Source organism: Dromaius novaehollandiae, chromosome 19, assembly GCF_036370855.1.
Source record: "Dromaius novaehollandiae isolate bDroNov1 chromosome 19, bDroNov1.hap1, whole genome shotgun sequence".
NCBI lineage: Eukaryota > Metazoa > Chordata > Aves > Casuariiformes > Dromaiidae > Dromaius > Dromaius novaehollandiae.
Genome location: NC_088116.1, coordinates 9,202,893 through 9,220,152, shown reverse-complemented (window position 1 = coordinate 9,220,152; position 17,260 = coordinate 9,202,893). Strand labels below are relative to the sequence as shown.

Genomic DNA, 17,260 nt, shown 5'->3' with positions numbered 1-17,260 from the left:
AGATGTGTAACGGTGTCTGCAGAGATCTTTGGGGACCGTGGGCGTCCCGTGGTGGGATTTTGGCTTACAGACAGGTTGGCACCATGGTACGAGCAGCAATGGGATGGTGCTTTGCATCTGGAGCAAGAGCGAGAGCTTGGCATAAGGGAAGAGGCAGAGCAGCTGGGGAGCAGGTAGAGCTGGAGTGGCTTTGGCCAAAGTCAGGTCTTGTTGACCTGTGGAAGCTTCACCCCGTGTCTAGGGCACGTATTCAGTGGAGAGCAGGAAAAAAAGTGTATTTCTGGCACAGGTTATTTTATCTCAGGAGGGTTGCCGGCGGGGGGGGGAGATTTCCTCCAGCGTTTCCCATAGAGCTTATTTGCTGGAAGAACTCTTAATTTTCCACCAAGATTCTTCTCTTTTTAAATTGCTCTCCCACACACATCACCCAAACAAAACTGAGATGAAAGGCCGTCCCTGGGTGCCTCTCAATACAGCCTTACAAATGTGCAGACAATGCAAACAGAGCCCTTACACGAGCTGCGTTTTTAATGTCTTAGGAAACGGAGCTTGTTCCATCTGTGTGGGCTGGGATCCTTGGTAACTTGGGTTTGTTATTCATGGACGGCGAGTAGGGCTGGGGCGGGAGAGGCGGAGCGGAAGGCGTTGGTTTGCAAGCACCAAGGAGACGTGCGTTTTTGCATCTGGGATTGGGCCGTTTCCATGTGCAGCCGCTCGCTGCGCCGTCCGGCTGGTTCCCCCATCCCACCCCTGCGCGTGCAGCTGCGGGGACGGCGCTGGGGAGCAGGTGCTGGAGGCATCTCCTCTGCCTTGGCCCGAAAGACACGTCACGCGCTTCGATTCCCCCTCCCCACCTCCTTTCCAGGTCACTGCGTGTAAACCTTTGGGAAACCCATGCTTTTTACCACGAGCCCTTTGACTCCTATTTGACCGTGCTTTGGTCCTCTTTCTGCCCTCGGGATGAGGGTGGAGGAAGGGTAGCTGGAGCAGGCTCAGCACCAAGGTGTCCGAGGGCTGTGGGTACGAAGCCGGGCAGGATCTGGCTCTCCATCGGTCAGGGCTCATGGCAGGGTTGTGTTGCTTGGTTTGTGGGCCCTTTCCCTCGCTGGAGAAGGCCTCTGTCAGCAGGCCTAGCTGGTGGCACGTGCTTCCGTCTGGGAACCGCATTCCCATCAATGACACCTCGAGGTTTCCTACCTGCCCCACCGGAGTTGTGGAAACGCTGCATTTCCGTGAGCCGACAGTGATTTTGTTTGTGTGTTAAACTGCGCGGTAAGCCTCCAGATGCCTCACGCTAATCTGCTCTTTTCCTCCTCGTGGCCCTGCTAGTGGAAATAAGCTGCAATTCCTCGTGCACGGCGCCAGCCTGCCGTTATTTATGTCTTCCAGTTGTACTTCATCTGGAAGATGCATATAAAAGTAATGCGCAGAGGATGGAGGAGAGGCTCTGCCGGCCAGGTCCTCGGCTGGGTAACCTGGCGCCGCTCCCGCGCGAGCTCCGGCGACGAGCTCCAGCTGGTGACCTGGCCCCGGGGTTTGCACAAGCTGTTAGGGATCGGGAGCAGACCTGGGACGCGGCTGCGCGCGAGGCCGCGGCCGGGCTGGCAGGTGTATCCACGTAGCGGGGTTTATTGCCTGCACAGGTGGGTGGGGAGGAAGAGGAGGCTGGCTCCAGGGCTGTTTCGGCCGTGGGACGTGCCCCAGCAGCAGCACCCGCCGCCGCATGGCTGGGAAATGAGCTGCCTCTGCTTAGCTCTGTGGCATGGTTTAAAAGTAGAGTTTTGAAACTGCCCTGCGCAGCCAGTGCAGGTGCCAGTGCCGAGACTGATGACCGGGAGCAGCGTTTGCTGGCTGGCAGCCTCCTCCTCCTCCCTGCTGCCTGCCAAGCGCGTGAAGTCCCGCCGCCTTTTCCCCATCACGTGCTCCTTGCGTACCTCTCCGCAGCTGATTATTATTTTTTGATGGCACTGCCAGCTGGGGAGGAAAGGGCTGAGCTGTCCTCTGGGTGGGTTCCTAAATTAGCAAACTATTAGCAAATTAAGTAGCAAATCCTGGGCTTAGCAAACTAAAGCACCTGGCAAGGATGCTGCCAGGCTGAGCAATGAGGAAGGTGGGGAGCCCGGCAGGAGCAGCGGCTGGTGACGCCCGGTGGCTCTCCAGGTGACGTCGCGATGACAGCACGGGTGTGAGGGCCTGACTTCTGTTTGCATGTGCAAATGCAATAAATTTGCCCGCCCAGGTCAGAAAACCCGCTGTTCTGGTAGGGCGCGGGCAGCTGCTGGATGCTCAAGAGGAAAGCGGAAAATAGCGCTTCCGCGGCCGGCGGGACGGTGCCGCGGTGCGGGTGAGCGATGCCCGGCTCCTTCCACTTGGCAAGCGAGGCTGCGTCTCCCGCTCCCACCGCGGTCACAGCATCTGTGTTTAACGCTGTGCCGTCCTGCAGCGGTGGCTTCCTCTCGGCCAGGAGCTCGCTCTGCCCTTGGCAGTGTTCTTGTGCACACGTGCGTGTGTTTTATACATACGTATAGGTGCGTATATATATACACTGAGGGAGAGGATAGAGCGTGCAGGAGAGAAGGGGGTGCTTTTCCGCTTCTGTCTACCAGATGGACAGTTGGAAAAGCAGAAAGCTAAGTGTGGCACGATGGTTACGGGGGTAGTTTTAAGTTATTGGTCTGTTTTAAATGAGTTGGTTTGGTCCATGACTATGGACAGTGCAGCTGTCCGGTTGGCTCCGGGGGGTGAGCTAAGCTGTCGCTCTCCCTGCTTGGCTTGGAGAGGTTTCGGGGTCCCGATGGGGTTAAGGCTTGTTGGAAGAGATGGAGGTGAGTCCTGCAAAGGGGTTAAACTGAGCTGCCACACCGGGGACATCGTCTGACCCCGGCGGGCTTGCAGCTCATCAGGCAGGCAGCTTCCTTAGGTGCTGCCTGATGCGCCAATGCCTGCTGAATTTGGGGCCAGCTGTCCCCACGCAGCCCAGCTGCCCCGCGCCGCCTCAGCGTTAGCTGCTTTGCTAAGCAAATAAAGGAGAGGGCCGGTTCCTGCAGGACCATTCCTCGGTGGCCGCGGCGGCCTTGCGCCAGCGTGTTGCCACCCCGCTTGCACCTTTGCTTGGGCTGGGCCGGGCCGGCTGGGTCCCAGCAGCTGCAGCGGCACAGGGTTTTCTCTCGTTTTCCTTGCTTTCCCTTGGCTTTCAGCGCGATGGAAACTCGCAGCTTTTGGACGGGTAACGATTAGCTCGTACTCACCAGCCGCCTAACGGTGACCGTGTCCCTGCTGCAGAGCAGCCCAGGGAGGAGGAGGAGGAGGAGGAGGAGGCGGCTTGTGCAGGGGCCGGCGGAGCAGCGCCCCGGGGCCAGCGGGCATCCCGGCGGCATCGCTGCCTGGTACTGAGCAGGTCCTGCTCCTGCACCCCGGGAGCCTCTCCGGCCGCTATCGAGCTATCTGCCCTTGAGCGCCTCGCCGCCACCATAGCACCAGGCTCGGATACGGTCTTTCTAGATGCCGTCAACAGATTTTTAATCTGCAGGCTTGGAAACAGCTTGTGCTTTGCACATTCCCTCTCCGTTTCCCATGAGGGGAGGAGAGCTTGTTGCCCCTTCGAAGATGCTCTGTGGCTCTCGGGCAGCTGCCGGAGTCTGAATTGGTGCGGGAGGCGCAGGTTTGGGGACCCTGCCACCCCCCGTTAGTTTGCACCCCCAGCCGTGGCCCGCAAAGGGACGCGGCGGCCCGCAGGGCTACCGGCCGCTCGGCGCTGCACGCGGGGCCCGACGGCGATGGGATTTGCAGCTGGAGTAAATCGGCGCGCGGTGGCCTTGCGCCAATCCACCCTCGCTCGCGGCTCGGCGGGGTTTATGAGTCTCGGGAGGAAGCGCGCTTTAAAGCCTGGGGTTTAGGGCGAGCGTTAGCGGCCAGGCCGGGAGTGTTGTGTAACGCGATGTAACTGGCCGGCGAGCAAGGGCCCTGCTGGCCTCAGTATTTCCGCAGCGCCTGAGCGCGGTCGTGTCCAGGCGATAAGAGGACATGAGGAAGAGCAGTTACATGCCAAAGCACCGGGAGGAAGAAACCCAGCAGGAAAAGCAGCTTTAGAGCGGTTTTAAGTGCCTGTGCCTCGGCAGTCAGCGATGGCTCTGTGTTGGCCAGGCTGCCGCTGTCCGTAACGGCGGAGCGGTGCCGGGGAACCCGCCGGCTTCTGTTTCTGTTGGCCCCAGAACGACTGCAGGTGTTAACGGCTTCCCGTCGGCTCCCGGAGCCGTAGAGCGGTCGCTGGGTGGAGAGCAGCCGCTCGGCAGGGCTTGCGGCGCGATGGCCCGGGGCCGTCTGGCGTTCTGCGGGGCTGCTCCCGGACGGGCCCGTTTCGAGGCTTTTCTTGGCCAAGGAGAGGAAGATGCTCGCGCTCAGGAGAGAGACAGCTGGGCTCTTCTTTCCACAACCCTCAAATTACAGGGGATTTGTTCAGCCCGGGGGAGTTCCCTGCTCGTCCCCCAGCCTGCTCCCTCTCGGCTGAGTTTTGCACGTGGAGGGGAAGTTTCAAGCACGTGGCAGGTCTGTGGGAGCAGCTGGAGGCGTCTGCCACGCCACGAGCTGGCTGCTTTTATCTAAGGTAATTCCAATAAAATTAGAAATGCCTCAAGGTCCCATCAGTGCACCATCCGTTGTCTAATTGCAACTGATTGCACCGTTACAGACATACAAAATAAGCTTTAAATCCACAAGGGAGGAGTAGTGGACAGAGTCCTGAACTTACCAAGCGCCGGCCTCCCAGTAGCAGCAGGCTGGGTGCTACGATACAACTGGGTTGGGGCTGCATCTTTTTCACATAACCGAGCAAAAGCCAGTCCCTGCCCCGAGGCCTGACAGCCGCAACAGCGAAAGAGGGAAGAGTCCGGGAATGGAGATGCAAACTGCTGACGCGACCGCCCTGAGCCGCGGGGCAGAGCGCGGCTCACCTCCTGGGCTGCCACGCTGGGGAGCTGGGTGTTCCCGTTGCCCTTCGCCGGGGAGCGTGGACGCTGCGGATTTAACCTGGTGGGCGTTTGTGTGCTTCTTTTCTTAGTTGGTGACAAGGTGCCAGCTGACATCCGGATCATCGAAATCAGATCCACGACGCTGCGGGTTGACCAGTCCATCCTCACAGGTAGGGGCGGCGCGGGGAGCCGTGCTGGGGGAGCCGGAGGCACCCGGGAGCGTTGCGCTGATTTGCAGGGCAATGTTTACCCATGTCACCTCCCGGGAGCAAACTTTCAGAGCTGACACTGTGCTAAGCGCTTTGCCGTGGTGGAAGAGCAAGGTTCAGGATTGGGAGGTCCCAGCACCTAATTTGAGGCTCAGCGCCTAGGCAAGATGGGCGCGGGTGGCTCTGCCTCCTTCGCCCCAAGCGCAGGCCTTCCTCGTGCAACCCGTGCCGTTTTGCACGGGGCTGCTCGGTGCCTGCCCGTGCCCCGTCCATGTGGCCATCAAAACACGATCGCCGGTGCGTGGGGCTTTGCAAGCTCAATAAGTGAGGTGAGGTAGTATTTGGGGCTTTTTGTTTTTGCACTGGAAAAGCATCTGACTCTGGTAACCTGTAATGTTTCAAAGAGCATATCTCCCTGCTGTCAGGGAGAGACAGCAGCGATCCTTCTTTCTCTGCTGAAAAGGCCGATGAAGGACCAGACAGCAAAAAGGGCTTTCAGGATTTCAGCTCTTTTGCATGACTTTTAAAATTCATTAAGTTAGGAGATGGCAGCAGGGAAGGAAAAACAATCAGAAAAAAATGTTAAAAACATGGGGAAAGGAGCCCAGTCTCCTTGAAACGTGGCTTTGTATTAACTTAGCTCCCTTCTCCAAGGGCAAGAGCAGATGTAGCAAAAGAGCAAATCTGCGAAGAACAAAATATAAACCTTCAGGAGAGGGGCTTTAGGCACCTTTCCTGCTATAGTGCCCTAAAAATCCCATTTTTGTGTAGGATGGCAACTTCTTGTGCCTGTGCAGCTTGGAGGAGTATTTATGCAGAAGAGATGTCTTGTGGTTTCAGTTCTAGGACCAAAGAGGGGGTTTTTCCTCAAGCGCGGAGAGATGAGAGGGGATGCTATAAGCTTTCCGAGGCAGAGCCTTGAGCTTGCAAGCCTGTACTAACAGCTAGCTGCCTTCCTGGCTTGGGAATCTGGCCTGATCCCTTTCGGATACGTTGTCAGCTCAAGGGCCGTTAGCTCTGGTGATCTTCACAGAATTAAGCTAGTCGTTTTTCTGCAACCGTTATCCTCAAAGTGCCTTGGACCAGCTATGACACCTCCATGATGAATGCTTTGATGATTTTGTGGCAAAGCACAGTTTTTGAAAGCTGTGGAGTTTCTGATCCAGTCTATTAAAAGCATTTGGTGGCACGGAGCCTTGAGAGGAAATGCGAACAGTTCATCTTCCTGCTCTTGTCTTGGCAGGGGAGTCCGTGTCGGTGATTAAACACACTGACCCCATCCCTGACCCTCGGGCCGTCAACCAGGACAAGAAGAACATGCTCTTTTCCGTAAGTCCCTTACGTCTGTCACCACTTCTTGTGTGTTTTTGCAAGGAGCCTGATTGCCGGGAGGGAGGGAATGTCTCTGGGCGGCGGGTGGTCAAAGGGAATTACTGCTCTGCGATGGGCACGGCGGTTTAAATGAGCCTGGCTTCTCACAGAGCAGCTGACTGCGATCATGGATCTGCATCCACTCTCCCCCACCGGCTTTTGAACCTGTTAGCCAGTGTGAGGCACAAGAGACAAATCTGTAAAAAAAAAAAAAGGCCCCAAAAGTGAGGATTTGCAGTACTCATGGAAGTGAGAGCATCAGCTTGTGTCTGCTCGGGGTGAAGCGGGGTGGTGGGACGGTCGGCAGCGTTGGCTGGCAGTGCTGCACCCGCTGGGCATGTCCCTCCTCACGGCGAGCGTGGGGAAGGTGGGCGTGCTGGAGCCCGTGGGTAATCTCTAGGGTAGCAAAAGTGCTGGCATCCTCCCATCTCTGAGCAGCTCTTGACCCAGTGGGATTTAAAAATGGTGGAATTTAGGGTTTGGTATTTAGTGGGGTTCAGAAGCTTTCAGTTTTGCTTTGTAGCATGTGGGAAGCTCAGCAAAAGCCCTCTCGCAGAGCATCCCTGCTGCGGGGCTGGCCCAGGGTGCTGCCCCCAGGGCTGCTCGCTTGCTGAATACCAATGGTTGGTGGCAAAGATCATCCTAGGGAATTTGGGGGCCTGCTTCCACTGTATTTTATTTGGGCTTTGGCCCATTGCTCCCTCAAATGCCTTTTGGTGATCTCAACTCTTTTCATCTCGTAGGGTGGGTTACGGATGGGGAAAAGGGTTGTGGTTGAGCCTGGAGATCTTGAGTTTTTCTTCTTGCTCATACTCTGCTTGGACAGAATGAAGGCCATGAGGGCTGAGAGACTGAACAGGAGAGTCACCTGTTTCATTTGAAGGTGGATTTATATAAAGTCCCAAACAGAGCCTTGAACTGTGTGAAATACAAACTGTCCTCCAAGACCAGAGCAGGAGGCAGGCAGGTTGCCAACGTTGCATTCAAGTTTCTGAATAGTCAGTGTATTTGAGCCTTGCCTTTTGCTTCATGTTAGGAAGGATTGTGTCACTAAAAATAAATCATCCTGATTGTGAGCGCTCATAACTTCCAGATTCAAATTCCTACAGAAGTAAAGTTCATTCCTCTGTAACCAAAACTGGAGTTTGTGGAGTGTTGCTGAGCCTTACAAGCCATTGGGATCATACGTGTGTGCGAGGGGCCTGGGATCTCACACTGAGCAATTTATCTTGAGGTGTTCTTAGAGTTGCCTGCGGTCTCATGTGTTGCAAGTTGAGATGTGTCCATTACACAGGCCAAGTGGGTTTTGCAGATCGCAGCACAGTCGGGGCTGGGGACTATGCATGAGTTTAGGAAGGGAAAGCTCCATTGGGAAGAAAGTCATCCCAGCTCTTATAAGCTGGAGGCTACTGGGTCAAGCCTGGAGAGAAGCAGGTCTCTTGGTCTGTGACTGGTCTCAGGGACAAACCCAGGAGTCACAATGTCTGATTTTTCACTCTTACTCAAGATCTCAGGGTCTCCTTTCACAAGTGACCCGTTTCCCACCTCTGGCTTAGAAGTTTCATGCCTTAACACTTGTTCTGACCCCTTTCTTCCCTCCCAGGGTACCAACATTGCAGCTGGGAAGGCTGTTGGAGTTGTCATTGCGACAGGGGTGTACACAGAGATCGGGAAGATCAGAAACCAGATGGTTGAAACTGAGCCTGAGAAGACCCCCTTGCAGCAGAAGCTGGATGAGTTCAGCCAGCAGCTATCCAAGGTCATTTTCCTGGTCTGCATAGCTGTGTGGGTCATCAACGTCAGCCACTTCAGCGACCCCGTCCACGGCGGCTCCTGGTTTCGGGGGGCCATCTACTATTTCAAGATTTCGGTGGCTCTGGCAGTGGCTGCCATTCCAGAGGGCCTCCCTGCCGTCATCACGACGTGCCTGGCGCTGGGCACGCGCCGTATGGCCAAGAAGAACGCGATCGTGAGGAGCCTGCCGTCGGTGGAAACCCTGGGCTGCACCTCCGTCATCTGCTCCGATAAGACCGGCACCCTCACCACCAACCAGATGTCCGTCTGCCGGGTGAGTGCCGCGGCCGGGGTGAAAGCACAGGGCACTCTGCATTTCTAGGTGAGCGGGGAAGGCTGCTTCTGGAGGGGGAAGGCTGCTTCTGGAGGCCTGCAAGCGTGGGGGTGATCTGCGTTGGGTCCCAGCTCGGCCGTGACTTGCCAGGTGGCTGTCGGTAGGTCACCGTACCCCCTGCATGGCTGTGTCCCCCAGCTCGGCGACCCGGGTAACAGTGTTTGCCTTCCCACCAGGGTGTCACAAAGCTAAAACTTGTTTTGTTCTCCTGACAAATGCAGTATTTTGGCTATTAGGAATTTCAAGGTGAGCATGAAAGATGTTTTGTTTGGTGCTGAATCTGTAAGAAACCCTGATCTTCCTTTCTGCCTGACTGCTGCTGAGGAATGGCTTGTGGGCTTATCTTTGCATGGGTTGTAATTAGCAATTCACTTTTTCACTACCTCTTACAAACACACCGATTTGGGGGTATGGCTTTGCAGGCGTATTTCAGGACTTTCTTGCTGGGGAGCATTTCTTCCTGCTGGGAATCAGTATTAAGAGAGCTCCCCGAGAAGCCAACGTGATCAGCACCTACTCTCCTCTCTTGCCTATTTTCTCCCTGTTTTTGACCAAGCCAGGGGGAAGTTCTGAACCGTGCAAAATTATAAAGCCTTAACTTCTGAAACTGGAAGTTCAGTACGACTTTCTGGTCCAGCTATATATAAAGAGCGCCCACGGGAAATTCAGGGGTTGGAAGCAAATTAATGTGACCAGGTTAAACAGTGATTTGTTTACCCGTGCTCGGTTGTCGGAAAGTTTGCAATCAGCGGTCTCGTGGCACTGTGCGTGCAGCTGAGCTGGGGCTAAAAAACACTTACTAGAGAGGGAGCACCAGGGTAACGTGGCTAAGAGAGTGAAAGGCTTCTGGTCTGGAGGAGCGCGTAGCCCCCCTGTGAAGTGTGGATTTGCTTGGCTGCATGGGAAGATGATTTGTTAGGAAAGACCAGACAATCCAAGTACTTCTCAATTTCCCCATTAATCCTCAAGTCTCAGGAAAGCTTTTTTCATGGTCTTGGCGCTTAGGTTTTATAGAAGAACCTTGGAAAATGTGTCACCAAGGGGAAAAATAGACCTGGCCACCATTCCTCTTCCTCTAAAACTTGGGTAGCAGCGCGCAAAGTTGTGACCATACTGTAGGCAGACCACAGGGTTTGGCCCCTCATCTGCTAAGGAGAAACTACAAATGACTGGAAACGTCGGCTATTTCTGCCCTAGCGATGATTTAAGATGGGACGTTGCTGGAACGGTCAGCGGGTCGTCTACGTCTCGCGCAGAGGCAACGCGCAGCAGGCTCCCGTCGGGCCGTCCAAGCCGCGGCGGAGGGCCGGCCGTGCTCTCCCCCCGGACCCATTCGAGCGCGGCCGGCTCGCGTCGGGCTTGCGTGACTCGCTGCTGCAGGGGTGCGTCTGGCAGGCGGTTCCTCTTCTGTCGCGGCTCTTGCAGTTTCCTTAGTGACACGGCGGAGCGAGCGGCCTGCGCCGAGCTGCATAATGAGCGCGTGGGAGGCTAACGGCATTACGTGCAGCCTGGCCGGGTCTGCGGCGCGGTGGAGAAGCGCCTCCTGCTTATCAAACAGTTAATGAGGGCAGCAGAAGACGTTTCCAGGAACTTTGATATTAATATCAGAGATTCGTTTTTATGGGCTGATTTTCATGCCAGGCCAACTACCGATTTCTTCTTTCCTCCCCCCGCAGATCTTTTGGGTTTTCGCTTTAGGGCTCTCCAGCCCGGCTGGGTGACGTGTGCTCTGGTGGGCTTGTACCAACCGGGAGCTGGGAGCTGGGCCTGTGGCCCCTCGTGCCCCTGATCCAAAGCGCAGCAGCACGGCTTGTTCTCTGCCCTGCCGATGCTGGGGAAGCAAGTAACGGGTTACCCCATCGTTTGGGGTTTCCGTAGCTCTGGGAGCTTCAGAAACGGAGGTGAGAAGTGACAGGGCCTTCCCCAAACCACGTCCGCTAAAGGAGCTGCTCTTTGGCTGGAGGTAATGCAGAAGTCCCATCAACTCCCACGGTCAGAGCATGTCGGAAACGGTGGGATTAACCAAGCAACGAAAAGGAGAGGGGGTAAGGGGGGAGAGCGAGCAGGGCGGCAGCAAACAAGCGTGTCCTAGCATCGGTGCTCATTTTCTTAGAACTCAGCCCGGACTTGGCCTGAGTTAAGGTTGGAAATCCAGCCCTGCGTTAATTCAATTTATCCTCCACCCCATCCCCCCCCTTCTGATATCCATTTTATTCAGTTGGCTGGATCCCGATTCTCAGAGCACATTATTTAAAGCCTCGTTGGCTTCAGGACACAAAGAAACTGCTGTTAATGTTTAACCCTCGGGAGTTCCCGGGCCGCGTTAGCCAGCTGCGTAATGGAGGATGCGGATCCCGTTGACGGATTTGCACGCCGGCGACCGGTTAAATATTTGCCCTGGGCGGTCGTGCCCGCGCGCGGGTGCTTGCCGCTCCTGCCCGCGCTGCCTTCACCAAACAGGCCGCCTCGGCGGGTGGCGGCCGCGCAAAAGCCTGCCGATATCCTGGAAAAACGCGCGCGCTCCCCGTTACCCGCGGCTCCTCCCCGGCGGGCGGGCGGCGCGGTCGTTTCGCTGCCACGTCCCAGCCTGCGCCGGGCGAGGACGCCGTGCTCTTCCCACCTGCTCGGCTTCGTTTAGCCTCGCCTCTGCAGCGGTGCTGGCGGTTGCAGCGGGTTTCCTCAAATCCCATTGAACCCTGGGGTGGATACTTCAAAATTAAAGTGGTTTCAATTATTAAGCTTGGAAGGGGATTTGGTTAAGCCATGTTAGGGCTGCTTTAACTCAGATTGAGCGCATCCGCTTGCGGGTTCGGTGTGATTTAACTAATTCACACCTTTGCTTTGGATTAACGTATCTGCTCAGCCACGTGCGCGGGCCCTGTCCGCGGAGGCGGGAGGGAGCACCGCAGCACCATGTCTTCGTTTTGCGTCTCGGGCAGGTTTCGCCAGCTCTGCATAGCTGAAAAGCGACTTTCGCCGGCCTACGAGTTGCTTTTTAAAGCCTCCCAGCTGCGCGCGACGGGCCGCATCGCTGCTCGGGGCCATGTTGCTGCTCAGGGCCGCGCTCGCCCGGGCCCTGGCTGCTGCCGCGGCCTCCACCGCGGTTTCGCCCGGCCCTGCGTCGCCTCTGGACGTCGCCTGTCGAAAGACGAGCGTGGGCTCGTCCCCCAGCTCAGCGGGACACGCGCAAATCCTGCGTGCAGTCAGCGAAGGACTAAGCGGCGCTGAGCTGCCCTCAACACACGCAGGCCTCTGTGCCGGCGGCCCTGTCCGGCCGAGCTCGCCCGCTGCCCGCGCCTTCCCCTCGTCCTCCAGCCCGTCGGAAGCCGCGGCTCTGCCATGACGCTCGGTAGCCGCAAACCCACGTCGTAAATCGGGTTAGGCCTGCGCGAGGCGGGACGGATGCGATGCCCCGGCAGCAGAGGCGGGGTGGCCAGGAGCCCCCGAATCGGGTGCTTTCGCTGAGGCCCCCGTTGTCCGTATCGCGGCCGGGCGCCGCGTGCTCGCTGGCCAGCGGTCACCGGGGCCTTCGAGGCTCCGCTCCCCTCCGCCTCGGGCGCTGTAATTACAGAACTGCAGAACGGGGAGATCCCCCCGCCGTGTTTCTCCAGGGTTGGCAGCGGGGCACGTTGGCAGAGCAGCCAAAAAACCCCCGTGGCGCCAGGCGCCGTGCGAGAAGCAACCTTCTGCAGACCGTTAGGTGGGTCGCCCGGGAGCGTTACTCGGCAGGCGGAGAGCCGGGGGAGACGTGGTTCAGCGCCGTCCTCGCAGGTTGCTTCCTCTCCTCCCGAGAAGCCCGCGGGCTCCGTACGGTGAGTTAATGCCTCTGGATTAGGCTCACCGCGCTGCCTTTGGATGACTGTTGTTGAGATTGTGTGCAATTTAGGCTGAACGTCATAAAACTTGCTGTACAGCATCCTATCATGCACCATTCCTGAGCTTTCCAGGAGGCGGTGGATGCCGACTGCAAGTGGGGCTCGGAAGGAGATGCAGGCGCCGCTCCGCAGCTTTGCCGTGCTGGCACGCGGCCGGGGCAGCGAAGGAGCCGTTGGGGTCCCGGCAGCAGATCCTGGCCCACCTGCATGCTCCGGCCCTTGCCGCTGCCCGGGAGAGCCGCGCTTCCTTGTCCGTGGGAGTCGGCTGCTTGGTTCGGCAGGCTCGTCTATCTGGAGTAACACTGGGGCTCGTTAACAGGAGTCCTCCTCGCTCGGGGGTTCCCCCCTGGGCTCTGGCTTTTTATTTTATTTTTTTCCCCCTTTTTGCAATAGTATAGAAAATGCAGCGACCTGGAGGCCCAACTTTCACACCTCTCTTCCCAGGCAGCCTGCAGCCAGATGGGAGACGCGGGTATTTCCACGTGCCGGTTGCTTTCCAAAAATACACGGCAGCGTCGCCTGGCTTCGCGATCTCGAGTCGGGAGAAGGAAGAGCGGAGGTGCCGGAGGGGAAGGGCTCAAGCCCCCTTGGAGCAGGGTGTGCTTGTCATAGGAGCGGCACGGCACGTTTCTTTAGAGCTCTCATTGCATCTAAGGAAAAAAAATAAAAATACGGGTATGGCTTAAAAGGGTTAAAGGCAGAGGTATGTTACTAGAGTGAAACCTGGTGCAGTGCCAGCACCGTTTCCGCTGTTTGACACTGGAGTTAGTGTTCGCCCTCGGGCCTCGTAGGGGAAACGCGGCCCCGCCGCCAGAGCAGGTTTCCCCGGCCGCCTCCGCGCCGGCAGCCTCCCCAAAAAGTCCGCTGGAGCCGCTGCCGTGGATGGGTTTGGTGCGTCTTTTCAAATTGTTGTTATTTCTGTTATTTTAGGAAGGGAAATGGGGAATGTGCTGTTGCATCGTGCCAAAACCGGCAAATCCCCTCGCGGTGCCGCCGGCAGCCCTGGCCCCGGCCTCGCGGCAGCTCGGCACGGGCATGGAGCAGGGGCACGAAATGGGAGGTGGCCCTCGGTTGCTGTGGGTCACAGGATGCCTTTGAATTCTTCTTTAAATAGGCATGGAAAAAATAAAAGGGCCCCCAAAGCCGCTCGTTTTAATAAGAAAGCTGCTATTGTGGAAGCACTAATTGTTCTGCGCCCTGGAGCATTTCAAAACAACCCGGTATCGGGCAAAAAAGCCACCAAGCCGGGGTGGGTGGTTTCCAGTGCTCCAGGAGCGGGAGCCCCGTCATTGGCGTTGGCATTTTGGCACCCGGCGCGCTGTTTCCTGCCGCGTTGTGCCCCGGTTTCTGCAGCTTGCCCGCTGGCTGCCCTGGGCTTTGCGTGGTTGCCACCGCCGCGTCCCCGGAGTGTGGTGGCTTGAACGAGGACCAGCACCGTCCTGCCTATCTCCAACAAGCCTTGGGCTAGCAATCGGCTCCGAAACCCTTCAGGGACGCCCAGACGCCCTGAGGATGGGCTCGGAGAAGGGAGCTGAGCGCAATACCCCTGCAAAGAGGGTATCCGCAGGTGTCTATTTTTTATTGGGATGTCTATTTTTTATTATTTTTTAATAGGAGGGGAGTGTAGCTGATGGTTTTGGAAGTTGGCACCCAGCTCGTGTGTATAGACAAATAATCTCACCCCGGTGAGGGAGTTCGTGGTTAATTGATTTGATTTTTATGCTATACAACTCCAAGCTGAGCCTTCGGCTTTAAAAATCCACAAGTCCAAGGCTCGTCTGATGCTCTGCCGCGTCAGGGAAGTGGCGTGGCGGTGACGAGGCTCCGGGTCAGCAGCGTTACCTGCCTCGGTTTGCCCAAACCAGCAAATTCGGGGCCGCGGGAGCCCCCCGGCTGCGCCTTGCCTGCGCGCTGTGGTGGTTCCCCCCGCCTGCGGCTGGGTTTATATCCCTGAGCTTGCAGCGCTTTGCTCCGCTCGGCCCTACACGTGCGGTGACCTGAGCCGCGTCGTGATGGCGCTTCCCAGAAACACGGCACAAAAGGCAAAAAGGCTCGAGAGAGAGTGGATTAACAAAAATCACTAGACTGGCTCTCGGTCTGCTCCATCCGCCGGGGGCTTCCCCGACGACTACAGTCCCGCTGGGGTATTTTGCCCTCTCTCGTGCTGCGGGTAGCTTATTCCTTGCAGGGCTGAGAGCCCTTAATAAGAGACGGCAGAGCCGTGCGGGGCCGGGAGAGCCACGAGGGCCCTTTGCAGGGATGCCCTGTGCCCCGCGTGCCCCCCAGCACCCCGCGTGCCCCCCGCCTCGGCTCCCGCTAACCCGGGCCGCCGGCTTGCAGCTTGCAACTCGCGGCGCCTCTGCTTCCAGTTCTGGGGGAGGTCAGATGCAGGGCAAAGCTTTCTGGCTCAGCCCTGTGCCTGAACTGAAATGCCATTTCGGAATTGGAGCTGTGTTCAAAAAAAAAAAAGAGAGAGAGAGAGAAAAAGGAAAATATTAGGCTCCGTAGTTGCCTTAGGAAGCCTGAAGGGGAGAGGACCCCGGTGCACGCCCAGCTCCCGGCTTTTGCAGCGCCTTTTGCTGCATTCTCCTAGCTAGCGACTTCTCAAATAAACAGAAAAAAGTTGGGGGACTTGGAGGGGGGGGGGAAACCCTTTGAAACGGGGTGGGAAGCACCTGAAATTTAGACACGTGAGTGATCCCTGGGCACTGTCATGCTGCTGGCAGGGGAAGATGCTGCGGGGATGGGGATGCTGCGGGGTCGGGCGCGGAGCTGGCGGCGTCTCTGCGGGGCAGGTCACTGCCGTGCGGGAAGGTGATGCCTGGGAGCACCACTCCGCTCCCAGGAGCCTGAGGGCTTCCTGCATGTTTTGCACGGTTTTGGCCATCAGAAAACTATTTATTTCATTCTGTTGCATGAATTTAACAGTGGGATGTGTGCTCTCAGCGGTGTCAGAGCGCAGGTGTGGTTGCGCTGGGGAGGGACTGAACCGGCGCTGGGCACGTCTGCCTGCCCAGGGTCTCGCGGGCGTCTCCATCCATTCAGGCTGTCGTTGCAAAACAACACCCCAAAATAAAAATTCCAGCCTTAAATCATAATTTTAGGTGGGACAGAAGAGTCTTCTGTGGGAGTCTTCCTGCAAAAGACCTGTAACAGGTCCCGTTTTAGGGGGGTGTCAAACCCCGAAGCGCTGGGGCTGCCGCGGCGCTGCGCCCCGAGAGCCGAGCTCTGCCCTGGCAGTTCGGTGCTGGCGGCAGTCGGGGCGCTGGCGGCAGCGAAGTCCCGCCTGGCCCGTCACTCGCTGCAGCGTGTGGCAGAGCCAGGTGATTTTGCTTTCCCCGTGGGATTCGTGGCGGCTCGAGATGGGCCGTGCAAGGCTACCTCGTCCCGCTGCGGCTCGCGAGTGCCCCGCGGCCTCCCGGGAAGCACCGGGTTTAAAAGGCTGAAGCAATTTGCAGTAATTGCCCCGTGGCACCGTTGCTTTCTGGAGTGCTGTTTGCCCCTAAGAGGGTTTAAAAAAAGTAAAAATCAGATTTTCAGTGTCTCGGACCAAAAAGGAGGTGCCGCTCCTGGGGGGCCAGGGGCACCTGCCCTCTGGGATGGCAGCACAAGGGCGCAATGAGTTTAACCCTGCGTTAACCCCGTGGTCGTGTTTTGCTGGGTTTTTTGTCCTCGCGACGAGGCGAGGCAGAAACTGGAAGGTATTGGGAAGACCAAAACCACTGAAAATAGAGGGTGCAGGCCTTTCGCAGCCCCCGGGGCTTTGTGGAGCTGCGATCGCGCCGGCCGGCCAGCAGTGCCGCGAGCCCCTCGCCCCGGCTGTCTCCTGCGATGGCTCCGGTCCCTCCCGGGCTGCCTGCGCCCCGCGGCTTTCCAGGGCGGCTGGGACCCGCGCCGCGCCAGCAGCCGTGACCTCCTCCTTCCCGGCTCCAAGGAAAATACAGACGGCTTCTTAGGACCTGGCTGGGGAGCGCTCCTCTCCGACGGAAAAAAGAGCGAGGGGAGGCGAGCGTGGAAAGGGCAGGGGGGGTTGGGGGTGGCCGGGAACGGTGCGGGTGCTTGCCGGCAGCCAGGCACCGGCTCCATCAGCGAGACGACGGCAGCTTGCGGGTCCCCGGGCCGGTGCCGTGGCTCCTACTGGGGAAAAAGACGCCTAACATGCTGTCTCCTTCTCTCCGTCTTGCAGATGTTCGTTATGGAGAAGGTCGAGGGCGCCCAGTGCAGCCTGCACGAGTTCAGCGTCACGGGCTCCACCTACACCCCCGAAGGACAGATGTGAGTACCGGTGCCCCCGGGCAGCCTCCGCCTCGGCTGTGCCCTCGCCGCCCTCTGCTTTCCTGGGAAAGCGGGGCTCCTCTGTGCTGGGAGGACCCGTGCCGGGAGCTTGCCGGCCCCAGCACACGTGGGGCTGTGGAGGCAGAGCAGCGAGAGCTCTCAGGATGAGCGTGGCACTGGTTTGCTGCCGCGCTGAACCTTGTGTTTGGAAATACCTGCCCTGCGCTGTTGGTAGGTCCGCATCGGCCTTGCAGGTGTTAGTTATGTCCTAAGGCTGCCCATGGTTTCCGTGGGACCTGGGGCAAATCGGTTCATCTGCCCTCATTGCCAGCTCTTGCCCCACACGAAGTGTGGGAGATGCCTCCTCCTGCTTACCCTGGGTGTGACTTTCATCCCTGTTTTCTGCTCAGGGCAAGGGCTCCTGGGCACGGAGCG

General features: G+C 57.9%; 1 protein-coding gene across 2 annotated transcripts in view; it reads left to right on the top strand.

The window, feature by feature from the left end:
• ATP2A3 (ATPase sarcoplasmic/endoplasmic reticulum Ca2+ transporting 3) overlaps positions 1-17,260 on the top strand; it is a 65,546-nt gene that overhangs the window by 22,668 nt on the left and 25,618 nt on the right. For both annotated transcript variants that reach the window (XM_064523421.1, XM_064523420.1), the window contains exons 6-9: positions 5,057-5,137; positions 6,420-6,505; positions 8,151-8,615; positions 16,737-16,825. In XM_064523421.1, coding sequence (XP_064379491.1) covers positions 5,057-5,137; positions 6,420-6,505; positions 8,151-8,615; positions 16,737-16,825 — 721 coding nt within the window. The remainder of the gene's footprint in view (positions 1-5,056; positions 5,138-6,419; positions 6,506-8,150; positions 8,616-16,736; positions 16,826-17,260) is intronic.